The sequence below is a fragment of the Microcebus murinus genome, chromosome 19 (assembly GCF_040939455.1).
Source record: "Microcebus murinus isolate Inina chromosome 19, M.murinus_Inina_mat1.0, whole genome shotgun sequence".
NCBI lineage: Eukaryota > Metazoa > Chordata > Mammalia > Primates > Cheirogaleidae > Microcebus > Microcebus murinus.
Window position 1 is genome coordinate 39,671,077 of NC_134122.1, and position 19,920 is coordinate 39,690,996.

The 19,920-nt window shown below is 49.4% G+C and overlaps 1 protein-coding gene across 1 annotated transcript in view; it reads left to right on the top strand.

The window, feature by feature from the left end:
• GALNT2 (polypeptide N-acetylgalactosaminyltransferase 2) overlaps positions 1-19,920 on the top strand; it is a 197,124-nt gene that overhangs the window by 86,008 nt on the left and 91,196 nt on the right. The window contains exon 2 of the mRNA XM_075995452.1: positions 19,798-19,891. Coding sequence (XP_075851567.1) covers positions 19,798-19,891 — 94 coding nt within the window. The remainder of the gene's footprint in view (positions 1-19,797; positions 19,892-19,920) is intronic.

Consider the following 19,920-nt stretch of genomic DNA (forward strand, 5'->3'; position numbering starts at 1 on the left):
ACAGAAGGGCCGGGGCCTCCCGTGGGAGGGTCCTGTCATTTCCCCTCCGTACACCGAGTTGGGTTTGCAAATCAGCAGCCTTCTGGGTCCTGTTTTTCCTCCCTTGGGAGCTCTTGCGTTTTATGCCCCCTCCTCCCAGTGGCAGATAAAGACTTTGTACCAGCAGCCTGCAAGGGGGTTGGATGAACGTGCAGGAAGGCTTTGTTCCTGTGCACATGAGGGTGTGAATAGCGGGCAGCAAAGAGGATGGGGCCCTGGACTTGTGTTTCTGAGAAGCGCCCTGGCCCCAAGCCGCTTTGGATGCGGTGCCCTCTGGGGCAGTTTGCTTATTCTTACATCAGATGTTTGAAGTAGGTAAAGGGGCAGGTGGCGTGTGTCCAGTGAGGTTTCTGACACTGCGTTTAGATGAGACAGGCGGTAGTGGTTGAAATAGGGCATTCGGAAACACACACCCTTTAACCTGTCATCTGCAAATATCGCTTTGAGTTCACCCTGCCCTGGGAGAGGACACCGTACCCCAGCACGGCTGGCTGCAGCCCTTTGCTGTCGACGGGAGGCTTTATTTACCTAGGACCTGTTGTGTGGCTTTGTCACTCGGTGCTCCTTTCTCCACACCACGTTTAACGCCACGTGACTTCTCAGCTTTGCACATGAGGGCGAAGCCTTCTATTGCTTGTCTCTCAAATGTGTAGCAGTCTCCTGAGCTTATCAGAGGGATTAGAAGAAAGGAGGCATTCATCGTGAGGCTGGGTCAACCGGAGAATGTCATCCAATTGTTTCACGTCTTTATTGGGATCCCTGCTCTGCATTTCTGCTGGTTCTGAAGAAGACATTTAAAGCGGATCAGAATTTTCTCAGAGGGGAGGTCATGGTCCATCGCTCTGACCTTGGCCCATGAGAACCACACCAGAGTCTGGGGGGGGGGAGTTTTGGGGTGCGTAGTGACGTCGGGGTGCCATATTGCCCAGGACCGGCGCAGGCTGTATGTTGTGACAGTGACTAACTCTGTGTCTCACGTGGAGGGGACACCAAGTGCATGTCGGTCAGCTTCAGGAAGGACATGCCGAGTGCACAAACCACCTGCAGGCTGGCTGGCTCTGGCCACAGAGGCCCTCCTTCCCCTCGAATCACTTTTCCACCCTGCACTGTTGGGACGGGCTTCCCTGGGGAGGTGCAGGCTTCCCTGGCCCTTGCCCAGATCCGAGTTTGCCAGAGCTCTGCTCCCGGCTCCGGAGGAGTTGGCAGTTGTACCTTCTGGGATGACTGCCGAGGGGATGGCGGGGAGGCCTCGGTCCCAGTCCTGCGTGTGAGGTGTCTTGCGATCCGGGAGTTGCCCCACTCGGGGGCTTCCCTCTTCCCCGGCTACTGCGCCAGTGTCCTTAGTCTCTGCTCGCTGCTCAGACCTTCCCCTCTTTTCTCTAGGATAACCACTGTCATTTCCTGGTCGTCCTCCCTCACTTCTACCCGCTGAGGGCTTCTCTGACCCATTGTCTGTGGCTCAGCGAAATGACACTACTCTTGGTATCAAGATTTTCCACTAGTGGGGCTTTTTTTCTTTTTTTCTGAGATAGGGTCACACTTTGTCTCCTCAGCTGGAGTGCAGTGGTGCCATCATAGCTCACAGCAACCTCACACTCCTGGGCTCAGGTGATCCTTCTGCCTCAGTCTCCTGGTAGCAGGGACTATAGGTGCACAGGACGCCCGGCTAAGTTTTTATGGAGACGTGGTCTCAAACTCCTGGCTTCAAGCGATCCTCCCGCCTCAGCCTCCCACAGTGCTGGGATTACTACAGGTGTGAGCCACCATGCCAGCCTCCCACTGGCATTGCTAACACTGCCTGGTGTTATTGAGCATGTCGTATGTGCCAGGCACTGTGCCAAGAGCCTGTGGAAATCTTACTTGGCAACCATGGAGCACTGTTCCCATTCTGTAGACCAGAGAGGGGGGCATATTGGGAGAGGGGTATCTGGCATGGCCAAGATCACACACCGTGCTTTGTGCTCACCTCTGATCTCCCAAGGCAGGCTTCCCTGTGTACCGTGGTCTTTGCATCTCTTCCTCCTAACAAAGGACTCAAAAACACATTTGGCGAGTGAATAATTGGCTATTCACTCCGTATCCGAGATGGCCCTTGAAGCTCAAAAGCTCTTTGAGCCCTGCTGATGCACAGGCCCTCCCAGCCGTTTCTGTATTTACAGACGGGGATGTGATAATCAGAACAGGGGCTGTGGCTCCAGCTGCGGACCGCACCAGCCTCTGCTCCACGCAGAGTGCTTTTGACTGCAGGGCCCTTTCGTGTCGTGTCCCCAAGGCTTTTGTAGGCAACAGCCATGTAACGGTCTTCTTCCGAAGTTGTTGTTCAGGAGTTCCTGTGTTATTCCACATCCGTGCCTCAGTTGTCTGCTGCCTGGCAAGTCACCCCAAACGCCCTCCTCACAGCCCCGTGGGTGGCTGGGCAGTTCTGCTGGTCTCCCCGGGGCTCACTGTGTCCTGCGGTCGAGTGACAGCGGGGTTGGCTGGCTGGTCCAGGATGGTCTCACGTGTCACCTGGGGCTCCTCACCTCTCCATATGGCCTAGTATGCCCCGTAGCCCCAACCAACTTCCTCACGGCGTGGTGGCCTCAGGGTGGCATTCTGAGAGGGCAAGTGTGACGCACAGGTGCCTCGCCTCGCAGTTGCTGGCGTCCGGTTGGCTAAAGCAAATCTCTGGGGGAATCCAGAGTCCAGTTCCAGCTGTCCATGGAGGAGTGAAGAAAAATGGCCAGTTCTAACTCACTGCAGCCCATTCCTCCAGATCCATTCCTTTCATGGCAATTTCGGGATTTAGTGCCAGAAATTTTGTCTTTCTTAAGGTCCTCGTGACTTCATTCGGGCGATGATGATGTGGGGAGCTGGAGCACGCTCTTGGAGGCATGTCCGAAATAAGACTCTGCCTTGATCACGTAGCCGTTACACCTGTGGCAGGTGACTGGCTTCTGTTTCGTCACCTGTAACAGGGACACGGTGACGCCTCCTGAGCTGGCTGAGTAGGTGAGACGGGACCCTGCGTAACATCTGCGGCCCAGCCTGACCTCATCACAGCTTGATTCTCGTTTCTGTTGCCCCTTTTACTTCTGTCTCGGGGAGGTTCAGAGGTTACAAATTCAGGTTGACCACAGCGTCTTTGCTTTGTCATCTCCTCAGCCTTCACATTTCATTTCTTTTGTATTTCTATCCAGGCGGTTTTTTTCAAGCTACCTAATCCTTTTTGGAAGAATATGGGGTATTAAGCTAAGGGTAAAACTCATTGGCAAAATTCCATAACAGTGAATAAAAAATAATAATAATCCTGGCACTCCCAGTTGATTGGTTTGGCCGGTAAGATTGTGGGATCATAATGCTATTGAGCAAGCTTGTGTAGACCTAAATGAAAGTGAGTTTCCACATTCCCTAGGCTTGACACAAGTGATCTTGGCTGGTTTTCACAAGCACAGAAGACTGACCAACCCTCTGGGGGATCCCCTAGCACTGAATTCAGCGGGCCCGGCAGGCCCTGGAAGCCAGTCCCTCGGGGTGTCATGTGGAGGCTCATGCATCCTCATAGACTGTGCTCCACACATTTTCCATACACTCTGTCTAATCCTCTGAAAATCTAGCATTCTGGACGGTGCTACTGAGATAGTTGAAGGATTTATGAAGTTTTAGAGTTCTGATTCTAGATCTTTCTAGTCTCTGTCAGGGCTCAGAAAACTGTCCCTTAAAATGAAGGCCTCAGAAGCAGAAGTTTTTCTCTGATCTTCTCCTGCCCTCCTGTCTCCCTGTCCCATTCTCCTCGAGGCTGTCCGTAGACACCAGAATCTCTCTTCCCTAAGACAGGTCATGGAAACCAGAACCCCTTTCCCCCAAAGCCAGCTGTAAAACCTTACAATATTACTCTACCTTTCCCTCCACCTTTCTGTGTTAAAACTGACCATAAAACAATTATCTCACCTCCCTTGTTTGACTGTAGGTGGTAAGACCCCTATTCCGGAGAGGCTCCTGGCCCACACCCAGAAGGAAGGAATGTATGCTCAGAGAGGCCAAGAAGAATCCAGACAGACAGGTCTTGCTGGGCTTCCCTGTTCGGTCTGTTACCATTAGATCATACCCATTTTGTCCCATCATATTTCTACACAGCTGTCCATACTATGTTGAACCTAAGCATAAGAGTGGACAATTTCCCCTGTATCTTTGGGTCTTCTTTCTGAAGGTTCCTGTGTATACATGTTAAATAAATTTGCATGTCTTTTCTCCAGTTAATCTGCCTTTTGGGAGTTGATTTTACAGTGAACCTTCAGAAGGCCAAGGGGGAAGTTCCCCTTGGCCCCTACCTACATTTTGCAAGCCAGCGGACACGTGACTCTTTGGCTTACGGAAAGTAAGGAGTCAGGTACACAGGCTCCTTGGAACTCAGCATTAAAAAAATAAATAAATACACTAGGTGAAAAGGGATTGTTAAATTCTCAGAGCTTAATGTATAGAAAGGTAAGAGCCAAGCACCACCTGGGACAAACTTCATGGGGGTCAGCACATCTTGGTGGCCATGATCCCCTGCTGAGTTCCATGGACTCCTGAGGTCTGAGTGGTAGAAAGAGGACTCGTGACTAATCTCAGCTCTGCTGCTCATCGGTGACTGGTCCTGGGAAACAGGTGATCTCTGTGCTTTGGTTTTCTCAGGTATGAAAGGGAGTGGTGTAAAACTAACCGGGGAGTCGTGGGGTTCAGTTTGTGTTGAGAGCCTGCTGTGTAGCAGACCCTGCTTGGTTAGCAACATCATACATGTTGTCTCATTTAATTCTTCCATCACTGCCCTGGGTAGAAACATGATTCTTAGTGTCGTGAGCTCCAGAGCTGGAGTTTGAATTTGCCTTCAAAGCCCAGGCTCCTCACAGCAAATCGCCTTTTCCTTGGCTTTCCGTTAGGATGGAACGGGAGGAAGTGTGTACACAGGAGAAGCAACCGTTGAAAGCAGGTATCAGTAGGAGGCTGTAATTTTCCAAAGTTAGATAAGAGGAGGGTGGGCATTTCCCACATACAGACTGAACACCTGTGGGCCGTCACTTTGTGTGTCACTGACGAGCTTATTGGACTCAGCCCTCCTGACCACCTGGGCAGGGGCCGGTCAGTCCATCCCAGACTGGCCTGGCGTGGTGCACAGAGCCGGGTTCTGTACCAGTCAGATCTTGTGACACCAGAGACACTGCCTGTTTGCCATGTGCAAATTCTATCTTTTTGTGCAGTTCTATCTTTTTGTGCAATTCTATCTTTTTGAGTCTCAATTTCCTCTTCTTTTGAACGGGGGCATTAATACTGTACCTCAAGGACATTGTGAAGAATAGACAAGTCACTGAAATAGGACACGTGTAGATATTCCCCAGTACTTGGCACATGGGGCGTCCCCAGTAAATGCCAATCCTGTGGAGGCAGTGTCACTGCCGTCGTTGTTCCCAGGCCCTGTGTTGGGGACAGGCAGTCAGACCAGCGGTGGGTTGCCTACTAGAGGTATATGCTCTTGGTCTCTCTCTGTGCATGTCATTGCCTGTGAACACGTCAGCATCCAGCGTGGTCCCCTTGAAATGTTTAGTGCTGACAGTGGCCGTAAGCACACAAGGCCAGTTTGGTCTTTCACTGACTAGTTTCTTGGAGAAAACAAAAGATTCAGCAGGGAAAGTGATGTATACAGAAGAGATGGGCCCCGCAACAGGCCTGCCGGAGCTGCTCTCTGGGCCCCTTACTTAGGGGGAAGGGAGGCCTCTCTGGATTCTGGAGTAGTACCTGGACCTCCTCAGATCTTAAAAGCAGAGGCCAGCTCACACCTGCTTCTAGAAACAGCTCCTGTGTCCCCTGTGAGTTTCCCCAGTGTCTTTGGGCAGCATTTGTACCCTCCAGGCAGATGTGGTCATCCGTCATGATGCCTTAATGATGTGAAATGTTACATATTGTCGAAGCTCCCACTTCAACATGTCCATACCAAATTTTTAAAATTATTCATGAAGATAATTTTAAAACTTTAAAGAAAGTTTGGGAAGTAGAGACATCACTCATCATTCTCCACTCTAACACAATCATTTTTATTTCAGTGCATTTCATTCCAGGCTAATCCATATGGATACGTGTTCTTATGTAGTTGTTTCATTGTGTACATAAAATTTGTCTCCTGCTTTTTCACTTAAGCATTTTGCATGTGGCTATGTGATCTTTATAATTATACTTTTTAATGGTTGCATAATATTCTTTTAAGGGGATGCAACGTAGATTAACCTTTTATTGGTGAATATTTTAAATTTCTTACATTTTTTTTCTCCTATAAATAATGCTACAATATCCAAGCACAAAGAGTTTATTCCTTACCTTGGGTTAGTTCCTTAGGGTAGATGTGCAGAAGTGAGATTTCTTGGCTTAAGGTTTTAAGTGTCTTTCTGGTTCTTGACGTAGCATGCCAGGTTGTTTTCTGATACAGTTGAACTAATTTACTCTGTTATCATTTTGCTAGCAACTAAGATAGTGAGACACTTGCAGGCCATGTTGTAATACCAAGTATGGGGATAGTATAAAGAATTCCCCAGCTGTTGAAGGCAAAGACTGTACATGTTCCATAAGTGTGCCAGAGTTAAGGGATCCAACAGGTTGTCCCTGGTTGGCACTGTTCATCCTGTCCCAGGGCAGGACTTGAGAGAGGAAGGCTCTGCAGTAACCTGTACTCCTGGAAAGAACTGGCAGATGCCCAGCAGGGCTGGAGGTTTCTATATAGAGTCCTGCTATGGTCACTCACATTGGGGGTGATGTGAACGAGCTCTGCTCAGCTTTTGTGATCTAATCTAATAACCTTCTAAGAAAAGAGCTTGGAGCTGTGGGGAGACCACCACTTTGGATCAGGTTGGAGCGGAATCTGGGCTCTGATTCCACCATTCTGGTTGATGGGACTGCATAAGCCACCGTTCGTTCCCTGTCTGTTCACTTATCTTACAATGTGTTCATGAGGCAAGACAGTGTTTTATTAGCACATGTCCTTTGTGAAAGAAGAATTTGTAATTAATAAAATAATGACCTTGTGAGAAAAACAGATTTAGGACAACTCTTACAGGGCTTGGGGGTGATACCCACACAATTAGTAACCACTGGGCTCTGGGTAAAGAGAATGTTAACAAGAAACATGTGCATTTTAAATTAATGAAAATAAATATACAGTTCCCGTTTGCTGTTGCTTACGTGTTAGAAACTTTTCGGAAACTTCTTCCCCACGACGTCACTGAGATGCTCACGGGTTTCTTTTTCCTGGTTGCAGAGAGCACACATGTTACAAGGTGTGCCTCACGCTTGATGTTTCTGGTCGTCCAGCTGCACCTGCTGTCTTTCTAAAAAGCCCACGTGGGTCACCTTCATTTCGATTACTTACCTTGCCATGCATTATCAGATGTTATTTGAAGATCTCCTTCCTCAGCCCTCAGGTTGCATGGCCTTGGCCTCACCTTTTAGACGTCGTGTCTCGACACAGCGAATCCCAGGGAGTCAGCTGAGCACACAGCCGTGTCTTGTCTCTCCCTTCTGGGGTATCGGCCTGGGAGTGTCTAATTACTGCCACCCTCTTCTCCCCCGGGCAGCTTTGGGAAAGCATCTCTTCTTCCTTGACTTCCCTACTTTCTTCCCTTTTCCCAACATCTAGGTCCAATTCTCATGGTCCCAAAAGAGAAGTAAATTGAATTCTGAGCTGTACTTGGACTAAGATTCTTCCCTTTGAGGAGAAGGGACAGATAGTTTTCTGTACAGGGAACTCCAGGTTGGGGGAGAATTGCTTTGTCCACGTCGGTGGGGAGTCATCAGGAGGAAAAGAGATAATGTACCAGCGCCAGCCCAGTACTTGGCCTGGGGTGGGTGTTTAATAAACGACAGTCCCACTCCCACTTGGCTCGGTTGTTCCACTTGTGTTGCCAGGGCTTTCTGACTCTGATATATGATGAGATAAGCGGTTACAGGGGAGAAGCTTAATTACAAATTTTCCATTTCCTTTCTCACCCTTGGTCCTCTTGAGGTTTGTAGTGTATCATTTTGAGAATCATTTTTGCTCTTGGAGATGCTCTTCAAGGCAGACTCAAGATCTGTCGCCCTTTCTGACTCGGTGGCCACAGATCTGGCCCAGGAAGGAGCCAACTGTGTGGAAGTCAGCGCCCCCCCACCCCCCACCCACCACAGGAGGGATTTAACCAGGACCGTGGTGTGAGATGGCGGCACCTACTGGTGATTAGGTAGCATTGCAGCACAGTTCTATGAGCCCTGGAAAACTAGTGAGCTGAGGCCAAGCGGGCAGCAGCCGCCTTGCCAGTGTGTTGATGTTGAAGTCCGGGTGCTGCCAGGCCTGGCAGGATCCTGGTGGTGACTGGGAGGAGGGAGTGGGGAAGAGCATGGGTGTGGAATTTGCAGGTGGTGGGAGATCATGATGCTCACAGGGCTGCAGATGTGGCTGCGCAATGAGGCTGCCACCTGCCTCCTTCCCTCTGGCTGCTCTGCTACTGTACTTAGCTGCCTGCCTCTCCTCTCCCACTTTTTTCTCTTGTTTCTTGGGAATTATTATTTTTTTATTTTAAAGTACAACTTATTTTTACAGAAGTCACAGGGGAAAGAATTTTCTAAAACACCTGTTTTTTTGTTTTTGTAAAAAGACATTTTCTAGCCCAATGTGCAGACACTTATCACTTCTCTAAGTAGGAGAATCTGCTTTATGTGGAGTTGAGAAACTGAGAGGCGGAGCTGCAGTTGAGAAAGGGCTTTGTCTGATACCCCTACGAGGGGCAGCAGAATTGGAGCCAGTGTTAAGAATGGGGTCATAAATGTGTCAGGTGCTCAACTAACTTACGGGCTCCCATTATATAGCATCTCTTAAAGCACCTGCAGCTCTTGCCTTCAGGAATGGGAAGTTATCACCAAGCGCTAAGGGCCAGCTTGCTTCATAAACTCCTATTTAGGACCAGGAATAAGGAAAAGCTGCGTGTTAATAGCTTGCCTTGTGCTTCCCTGTGCTCCAGCCGCCGCCTCCTTAGGTCATTGCGGTGCGCACGAGAAGTTAGGATGGATTGCTTGCTCTTGAAAAGAGGATTGTGGTGTAAAATGGATTACTCTTAGGCCTTGCCCCTCACGTCTCCCGCAGCTGGGCTGATCATTCTCATTGCAAAATTGGCTTTCATGCCAGCATTTATCAAGAGATTTGTACCTCAGTTCTCTCGAAGGAGGAGGGAAGTGGAGAAGGCTTAAAATTGCCATTGAAAATGGACAGGCATTCTAGAAATACAAGTTGGCAGATACTGGCACAGGAGTGTCTAATTACCTTCCCTTTATGTAAATAAGACATATGCACACATTTCAGTTGTAATTTCTTTAAATTCTTTTTTTTTTTTCTAGAACAATTTTAGATTTACAGAAAAATCGGGAACAATGTGCAGAGAGTTCTTGTACACGTCACACCCAGTTTCCCCTATTATTAAGATCTTGGCATGAGTATGATACATTTGTTATAATTAAAGGACCATTACTGACGTGATTGTTTACTAAAGTTCATAATTTATTCAGATTTTTTTTATTGTTTTTCCCTAATGTCCTTTTCTGCTCCAACATGGCATCTATTATAGAATACCACATTCCATTTAGTTGTCATGTCTCTGTAGATTCCTCTTGGTTTTGACAGTTCCTTAGACTTGCCTTTTTTTTTTTTTTGATGACCTTGACAGTTTTGAGGAGTCCTGGCCAGGGATTTTGTAGTCTATCCCTCATTTGGGGTTTGTCCAATGTTTTTCTCATGGTTAGACTGGAGTTACAGGTTTGTGGGAGGAAGACCACAAGTAAAATACACATACATTTTTTTACAAGTCAGTGAGTGAGCTGATTATGGGAAGGAGAGGAGGAAGTTCAGTAGCTTGAGTAGTAACTACAGGAGGAGCAAAGGCTGGACCCTCAAATTGGAAGAAGGCAAATGTGATGTTCTCAGTGATGGGACATGATGTCTGACATATCACTCCCTGCAGTTCAGCGGAGACCTGTCAGTTATGTGGTTTCAGGGATAGAGTTGTTTTTATTATTAATTTTTTTTCCTATCTAATTGGGTACAATAGAGTTGTTTTTAAATTTCTGTGTTACACATTGGGAAACTGAGGCCTAGAGAGGCAGCCTGAGTTGCCCAGAGTGGTAGAGACAGACCAGGACTGATTGGCCTTGCCAACGCATTTCCAGGCTTTTCCTAGTTGCATTTCAGGTGCCCAGAGAATCTAGACTGCACAGGCTGGCTGGAGACTCCACATAGAGAGGGCCATTTCATCTATACGTGGCCACAGGGATTTAAACAAAAAGATTTTGGCTAAATTAAGGCAATTGACTAGCCATGCATGGAGTGAGTGTACGAGATGATACACGAGGCCAGGCATCCTCAAACTATGGCCCGCGGGCCACATGTGGGTGTTTTTGCCTGTTTGTTTTTTACTTCAAAATAAGATGTGTGCAGTGTGCATAGGAATTTGTTCATAGTTTTTTTAAAACTATAGTCCAGCCCTCCAATGGTCTGAGGGACAGTGAACTGGCCCCCTGTTTAAAAAGTTTGAGGACCCCTGCATTAGGCTTTCTGCTTGTTAGAAAAGTTAAATAGGCTGGGCACAGTGGCTCATTCCTGCAATCCTAGCATTCTGGGAGGCCCAGGTGGGAGGATCGATTGAGGTCAGGATTTTGAGGTTGCTGTGAGCTAGGCTGACGCCACTGCACTCTACCCAGGGCAGCAGAATGAGACTAAAGAAAAAAGAAAAGTTTTCTTTTTCCGAAAAGAAAAAGAAAAAGTTAAATAGTAGGAGATTAATAACAATGCTATTGTATTTTGTGACTGTAGTACAAGTCATCATTATAGGTCTCAAATATTGAGCAGCTCCATGTTATTTCTCACCAGCCTGCTTTTCTCTGAGGATACACAGTCAAATAAGTGAAGTGGTGGCCTTTATCATAATGTGTTTTTTATTTGTGAGCAAGCGCGTATGTATGAAGCAGTCTGTGACTTTGAAACCAAAATAGAAATTTGCCCTTGTCCCATTTTCACAATGCTGAATTTCTTAAGCCAAGTTGGAGTAATGCATGTGAAACTGGAAGTGGTTCTCAATGCTGAAAGCTGCCTGGAAGCCTTCTAGAAAATGCCCAAGGCTGAGCCCCATGCCCTGAAGTTGTGATTAAATTGGCGGGGACAGGAGTAGGCATTGGGAAATGCAGGAAACTGGGCGCTTCTGTCTTGTTCCTCACTCTCTGCACTGCCCAGGTCTTGATCCTTAAACCCTTCCTATCTTTTGGTTAAAACTCAGGTAAATGTTTTGGGAGCTGTCAGGTGTGTGCTGTTAGAACCGCACCATAGGCTTCTCCTACTCTCCCCTTAACAAGGGAGCTAAGGAGGTCTCACAGCTATGCCTGCTACATGTGGCACAAAATAAATGCTTCAGAAATGTTTGAGGGACTGAATGGAGCATGTATCTGGTCTCTAAGGTACATTATGTTCCCTTTTCATTTTGATGATGGCTAGGAAGAAAGATACCACTCTTCCTCTTAAACCAACCTGTTGCTTTTAATGGGAACTTTTATTTAGAAGCAAAACCGGTCTCTTTTATAAATGCATAGATATCAACGTTTTGCAGAGCGCAGGATCTGGTGTTAAGAGAAGTTTTGCTGTGGGTCAGGGTGATCTGACTAGCCTAGCTAACTCTGGTGTTCTCTTTTTTAGAACCCTTTTCCAGCGAGTTAAAATTACATTTGTCAGTTACTTGTTGCGTCATACACCCTATTTGGAAAGTGAAAGGTTGTAGGCGGTGGCACAGTACATTAGCAGGTTTCTCCATCCTCGCAGGGGAAGACCTAAGGATTATTCCTCTGCACTGCCTTGCAGACACCCACCCTGAAGAATTAGAAACAAACAATAGTCCTTCTGGTTCCTCCATGGACCACTTTAGAGTGAAAATGCTTGATCTTGGCAAGTCTTTAGCAGGAAACAGAGCATATTCTTAAAAACTTGCTTTTGAGTAAATGGTATTTCAATTAGTTTATTTTTTTAATTAATTGTTTTTAGAGCCTGAGTCTCACCGTTGCCCAGGCTGGAGTACAGTGGCCCAATCATAGCTCGTGACAACCCCTCAACTCTTGGACATAAGCGATCCTCCAGCATCTGCCTCTCGAGTAGCTGGGACTACAGGCATGTGGTCACCAGTCCTGGCTAGTTTAAAAAAATTTTTTTTTTTTTTAGTTAAGGTCCTGTTATGTTGCCCAGGCTGGTCTCGAGCTCCTGGCCTCAAGTGATCCTCCCACCGTGGCTTCCCCAAGTGCTGGGATTATAGGCGCTAGCCACCACATCCGGTTGTATTTTAGTTTATAATGTCTTAGCTTGCAAGTGTGCTTGTTATCTCTTAAGAAACGGACTGTGGAATTATAAATTATCACATCTTTCTAAGGTATCCCGCAACCTGGCTTATTTTCGGAACTTGAGGGTTGCTACATGGATGGGTTGTGGTGGTAATTACTGAGCAGTCGTCAAATCACAGTAGACAATTGATGAGGAGGGAGTCAAGTAGTCATTCAGATGGTATTTTTGGTAACTTAATCTGCCTGTGAGCATATGGTCTAGTCAACTGAAATAATTTAGCAGTGACTACATGTTATTTCAGTAAGGGGAGATTAAAAACAGCCTATTTATTTTCTTTTTTCTCCCACAGTAATATTTTTATATCTCTGTTAACAAATATGATGCTAGCCATTAAATTATATGAAGGCAGCCTTGGATGATTTAGCAATTTACATAACATTTATTCTTTGTTATTACTGAGTTTTATGTGTGCGTGCATGTTTATTTTAGTGGTGTTTCATAATTCACAAATGTAATCATAGGTGGTGATGGTCTTTATATTGGACGTGGGTAAGAGGTCAGTGTGAGACTGTGACTCAACTCTTGGGCTTCCGTCCCTACACAGCACCCCACATGAATAACTGGGTGTAGCAGTGCTCTGTCTACACTGGGAGTGATCTGGCCTCATCTCTGCCAAGAGCAAGTCTTCAGGCATTGGTAAATATCGTGGTTTTAGAATATTCTAAATACTCCATTCTTTGCAAACCCTCCTCTCAGAGGTGGAGTCTAATTCTCCCGCCTGCCCCCACCCTCATTGACTGTGAGCTGGGCTAGACACAGCACTCGAGTCTAGTGAACAGACTGTGGTAGTGACAAGTGACTTCTGACACCGGGTCATGAGAGGTGCTGTGGAGTCTTCCCTGCTCTTGCACCTGCTATCTCCCTGGCCTTCCCCAGCCTCCCCTGAGTCACTCCCTGTGGGAGGAGCCCGCTGCCCTGCGGGGAGGACACTAGCAGCCCTGGGGAGAGGTCTGTGGGGGTGGGGGGGGACAGGGGCCTCCTGGCCGTAGTCCTGCAGTGAACCCCTTTGCAAGCAGGTCCTCCGCCCCTCAGAAGATGGCAGCCCTGGCTGACGTGTTAATTGCAGCCTCGTCAGGGACCTTGAGCCAGAACCATCCAGGTTCCTGACCCTCAGACACTGTGTGAGATGCTAAATGTTGTTTGTTCTAAACTGCTGAGGTTGAGGCAATTCGTTTTGCGGTGTTTGTTAACATGGTAAGTTCATGCAGCCTTTCTGGATCTTGTTCTCATTTGGGAGATGAAGAGTTGGACGACACAGTGCTCTGAACAAGTTGATGGTGGCCAGTTAGTGCCTAAGAGGCTCCCTGGTCCCCCAGTCCACTGCACCTCCTCTCCCTGCACAGCCTTTCCCCTGCGCCCCCAGCCCCGCAGCCTTTCCCCTGCGCCCCCAGCCCACAGCCTTTCCCCTTCGACCCCAGCCCGCAGCCTTTCCCCTGCGCCCCCAGCCCGCAGCCTTTCCCCTGCGCCCCCAGCCCGCAGCCTTTCCCCTGCGACCCCAGCCCCACAGCCTTTCCCCTGGGACCCCAGCCCCGCAGCCTTTCCCCTGCGCCCCCAGCCCCGCAGCCTTTCCCCTGCGCCCCCAGCCCGCAGCCTTTCCCCTGCGAACCCAGCCCCGCAGCCTTTCCCCTGGGACCCCAGCCCCGCAGCCTTTCCCCTGGGACCCCAGCCCCGCAGCCTTTCCCCTGGGACCCCAGCCCGCAGCCTTTCCCCTGGGACCCCAGCCCCGCAGCCTTTCCCCTGCGCCCCCAGCCCCGCAGCCTTTCCCCTGCGCCCCCAGCCCGCAGCCTTTCCCCTGCGCCCCCAGCCCGCAGCCTTTCCCCTGCGCCCCCAGCCCGCAGCCTTTCCCCTGCGCCCCCAGCCCGCAGCCTTTCCCCTGCGCCCCCAGCCCGCCGCCTTTCCCCTGCGCCCCCAGCCCGCGGCCTTTCCCCTGCGCCCCCAGCCCGCGGCCTTTCCCCTGCGACCCCAGCCCGCGGCCTTTCCCCTGCGCCCCCAGCCCGCGGCCTTTCCCCTGCGCCCCCAGCCCCGCAGCCTTTCCCCTGCGCCCCCAGCCCGCAGCCTTTCCCCTGCGCCCCCAGCCCCAAAGCCTTTCCCCTGCGACCCCAGCCCGCAGCCTTTCCCCTGCGCCCCCAGCCCCGCGGCCTTTCCCCTGCGCCCCCAGCCCTCCTTCCTCTGAGCGCTGCCCTCCCTCTGGAGCCTCCGACACCTTGTCTCTGGCAAAAGCCCAGACCACTGTTTGTTTATTATTTCTTGGAGCAGAGACAGATCAGATTGGGAATATAATGGAGAATATTCTGTTAATAACTGAACCTGTATTTACACCTAATTAATTTTTATATCTTTCAATAAACTAACCTATTGGATTTGCTGTTTCTGAAGATAATGTCAGATCATTTAGACGGCACTGCTGTTTCATCTGCTTGGAAGCAGGATGGATGTGGGCTGCCGTGCTCGCTACCTGTGGCGCTCAGGTGCTGGTTCTCGTCCAGTCCCCCCCCCGCCCCCCAGCGCCTGGCTTTAATGCCATGTGCGCTTCAGGCCTAGTCTGCTCTGTTGTGTGTGCTCGTAATAGCAGTGTGGGCAGGATGTACATTTGGAGCTTTTCGACTTCGGAAACGAACCAAATTCAAACATCTAACAATCACCGCCAGCTTGGGTAAGTTAGGAGGAGGAAAAGAATTAGAGTTCTCCTTACTGGGGCCAGACGTCACTTACAAAGGGAGAGGAAATCTCAGCGCCATCGTCGGGGCTGTCTGGGTCCTTCCAGAAGAGGCACGTGGGTGCACCCCGGCTCTGGTCCAGGCGGTACAGCCCAGCGGGGAGTCCTAGACCTCTGGTTACATTTCCCTGGCAGAATTCAGTTTTTGGTCAAAACCGCGGAGCCCTCCCTTGTCCATGTTTTCCTGAAGCAGCATCCGTCTGTGGGCTGGTCTCTGCATTCAGGGCCGGCATCCCTCCTTGGAGGGCGGTGGAGACGGAGCAGAGATGGGTCTCCATCCTGGGAAATCAGAGCAGGCTCCCGAGATCGCAGGCTCTGAATTCCCTGCAGTGTCGACCCCGCATAAACCACATCGGTACTTCTCTAATCTCCGCGGTTTACACTTGGCACTAGAAAGAGGACCTGTCACTGCATCATTTTCCCCCCAAAAAGGGAGAAAATGCACACAGATCAGTTGGTAGCGCAGCCTGGATGCCAGTGGATACTGGGCGGGAGAGCCTTCTCCATACATTTTGCATTCAGTGCGTTTCCATTTTTACACAGTGTTGACACTGGTGTAAATAAGTCTTGTAATATATGTAAATGTATGGGAGGGGGATTGTCATAATGAAAAGCTTCCACGGTGCAGTGGGCGACGCTGGTAAAATCAATCTGAGTAAGTAGGGCGAGGATTGTTTTTCCAGCCGCGTCTATTATTGGGTAGCTCCAGCCGCCACACTTGGTGCCATGAGGATGCAGGAGGAGGATGGCAGCTCTCTCACCCTCAAGGGACCTGGGGTCCCTTTGGAAATCAAACATCGCGAGATAGGCAGCGAGTATGAAAAATCACCGCGTGCTAACGGAATGCAGCGCCCACGCAGGGGTGCCGGGGAAGGGGAAGGAGAAACCTACTCTGCAGGAGGCATCCAGCCCGGCCTCCTGATTTTAGAGGAGTTAGACTCCGACTCTTAGCGTCATCGGCAAAGCCATGGCTGGAACCCCAAGGCTCTGGCTCCCAGGCCAGGGCTCTCCCCAGTGTGCCCTGTGGTCTCTCCTTGTATTCACTCGTCCTGCCAGTGCTGGTCTCTCCTGTCCCCTGCACTTGCACCCTGCCGGGCCGGTGTCTCTGCTGCTCACCAGCAGCCTTTCCAGAACTCCGGATTTGTGTCGCTGTCTGTTTTCCAGGCACCTCCTCTTGGTATCTCGTGGTAGCCTCAGCATTTCAAAGACATTCTCATCTGTATTTCCTAGTGCTGCTCTTTGTGCTACCCAGACAACTTTCTTATATTTCATCTCGGTGAACTTCATGCCTGCCTGGGAAGTGCTGGAGTCGGGAACCTGGGCACCGTCTTTCCTTCCCTCGTCACTGTCCTCCTGTCTCACCAGCCCTCCCAGCCATAACCATCTACTCTCTGGGACCTGGGCTCCGTGCAGCTCACCATCTCCCTGGACTGCATTACCATAGTGGCTTCCTGCTCTCTCCTTTGTCCCCCTCCAGTCTGCTCCCACCCCACAGCCAAAGTGACGTTTCTAGAACACACATCTCAGACTGTCCTGCCACTTCCATGACTTCTCATTTCCCGCTTTCCCTTTTGCTCCCTCCATCTGGAATACCCGCCCCCATCCCTGCCCCCTGTTTCTCCTTGCTGCCCCCAGGGCCCTTGTCCGGGTGTCACCTCCGTGCACAGCCTTCCTCGGAGCTTTGCCGACACTCCCTGCGCGGGCCCTGCCCTCGCGCTGTGCCGTCGTCCCCCGTGCTCGTGTGTGTCTGGGTGCACGCGTGCGGCACGGGCCAGGCTGCTTCATTTCGCCTGCATCTCCGGGGACTGACTGTCTTAACCTCAGGGGGAGGGAGGCCCTGGGTTGGGGCGGGGAGAAACAAGCAGGACAAGACAAGTGTCTGCAGACCGGTGGGTCGTACCTGGGCATTCTTTGATCGAGGGAATCCAGTTTGCCGTCCTCGCAGGAGTTTATCACCAGTGACCAAGCATATTCTGAGATGAATGGCTAGTATGTTGCTTTCTTGAGCTTTGGCTGTTTAGTTGGGCGGGGGGAGGAGGGGAAGCGCTTCTGTCTAGAGACAGCACAGCAAAGTGACTGAGACCATGGACTCCAGCACTGACCTCCCCGGGGTCCAGATCCAGCCTCATTATGTACCTTATACTTTCAGTGCCTCAGCTGCCTCACCTCTAAGATGGGCTGGTGATAGCACTGCAGGAGGACGAGTGTGTGCGCAGTTAGGTCTAGCGCCGGCCGGGCTTGCTGCCTAGTAAATGCTAAGTGGGCAGTGGCCATGGCGGCTCCTTCTCTTCCTCCTCCTTCCATGCAGGTCATTAACATAATTTGCAGTTGTTGACTTAGGAGTCTAGAACAAAACAGTCCTTTGTGAGTGACCTCCTAGAAATGTATTCTTGGGTTTTCTTGACATTTTGAGACTCAGGCTCTTGTAACGTGGTTTAAATTGTCCAAGTCGTCCCCATTCTGACTTCCATAAAGGGCCAGAGTTAGCTTCTTGCCGTCTGTGTAACCTGGACAAATTACTGAACCTGGTGTCTTATATGTGTGTCCTCGTGGTAAGACAGGAATTATAAAATGTCGAGGATGAGAAGGTATCTATTAATATGTGCAGTGCTTCGTGCATAGTAGGCATTCATGTGTGGCACAGCATTCTGTGACCTCTTTGTTACTTTGCCAACGCCCTAGTTACATGGGCGTGACCTCATCCTCTTAGTTTTGAGGTAGGTATAGTTGATTGGGAGGGGGAAGAGAAGTTGAGGACTGTTACATATGGTTTCACCAATCTTGTTTTCAGGAAGAAAAAAAAAATGTTTATTTTCTGAAAAAGCATTGATGATCGACCTGAAAATGTTGATTTGGTGAACACTACATATAATGACTCGATTCTTACGTGTAGAAAATGAGCTAGAGTCCACCAGCCCTACCGCAATCTTTGCCTTTGATTTTATTCAAGTGCAAGGTTAAATGATTTGATCCATTAGCCACTGTATGTAGGAGGCCAGATGCCTGCGGGGGGGAAAATTGTTAGCCACAAAATGCTACAAGCAAGCTGCAAAATAAAAATTAATGCTTAATTAAAAGTCTGCACAGCATGACTCTGGTAACTTCATTACTTGCTGCTTTAGTATTCACGCATACTTCCTTCCTTTGCAGGTTAGACTCTTGTCACTGCTGTGTGTTTGCCAAGGTTGCTGAGCAGTAGTCATTGCCAATTGTAAATTGAAAGTTTCTTTATAGCCAAGTAATCTCAAAAGCCAAATTATAAATATCTTTTCAGATTTTTTTTTTCAGCAAAAAATATTTAAATTTGAGATACAGATGCATTTTAATACATTTGTTACAATATGGGACGGCACTGTCAAAAGTGCTGGGGTGTCAATTATGCTGATGGGTGGGGCCAGGACCCCGGTGTAGGATGGTCTGTGTGCCCTTCCTGCCATTTGCACGGCGGCCTGGTGTGACAGCCCTCCTGTGCTACCTCCTTGCAGAAAGCAGGGAAGGAGAGGGAGGAGGCCTAGGCACGGCTTGTCTCTAATTACGGTACCTCTTCAGTAAAAATGCAGATTATTGGCAGAGCCAGTTGCATTTGGAAAAAAATGTGTCATTTGGCCCAGGCCCTGAAGATTACCCTTCTTGCAGATCTCACTTTACATTTTAAATAAAGAGCCCAAATGTCTCCAGTGGTTAACTTCCGTGCAGCACGAAGCCCGCAATGCTCCAGAGCTTGTTGAATACACCCACGGAAAGCTGGTTGGGTCCCCTCCCCCAAGCCCTCTCCCCCCTGGGGAGGGATTACTGCAGCCAGTCGTCCTAACAGCATCTGCTCAGGAAAATGGACAGTTGACAAAGCTTGGCTCGCAGAAGTCCGGTGGGAAAATTACTAGCCATGGGATATTTCTGATTTGGGTTATGTACAGAAGCCTTTCTTATTTTGTTCGCAGAAATCAGATTCCCAGTGCTTGAAAAATATATTTAGCTCTGTGGTCATGTCGTCGTTATTTCGTTTGATTTGATGTTGATACATGAGAGTAAACTCTTTGCCCGGATGAGATGAATGAATTCTGCCAGCGCTTATATCTTATTCTGGTTTCCCATTAAGTCCTTAATATGCAGCTCTGTTTCATTGGCAGGCCTGTTAGCGGGAGCCCCAGGAAAACCTTGGGGGTCCTCCCCTTCCGCTCCTGCATTAAACAAATCATTTAACACCCTCTGAGGAGAGCTCAAAGGTGCCCTTAGGGAGAATCTGGTCCTAGGGTATCCATAAACCATCTAAGATGTCTGGAACACTACCCTCGTTTTAATGGTTTTAATTTAATCACCATTGAATGATTTCATTTAATCCACTTTCCCTGTCCCACTTCCCTACCCTCGCAGACCCTCAAAGCCCTGGGAGTTTTCAGAGTATGTCCTTCCCGTAGACGTGCAGCATGAGTGAAAACGTGAAGAAAGAAATGCAAACTCTTAGAAAAAGGACATTCCCACACTTTCCTCCCCTTGCGCCTTGACCGCCTACCAAGTTCTGGGGTGGGGAGGGGAGTCCTTAAGACAGCTGGCGTCCCGAGACTCACGCGTATTGAGCTGAGAAATGGAAGTGTACTTAAGAACCAGTCAACTCATTTGTCGTCTTTGTTCCCCCCAGGAGGACTGGAATGAAATTGACCCCATTAAAAAGAAAGACCTTCATCACAGCAATGGAGAAGATCGAGCGCAGAGCATGGAGACCCTCCCTCCAGGTACTGCCAGGGGCAGGATGCCGGTCGCT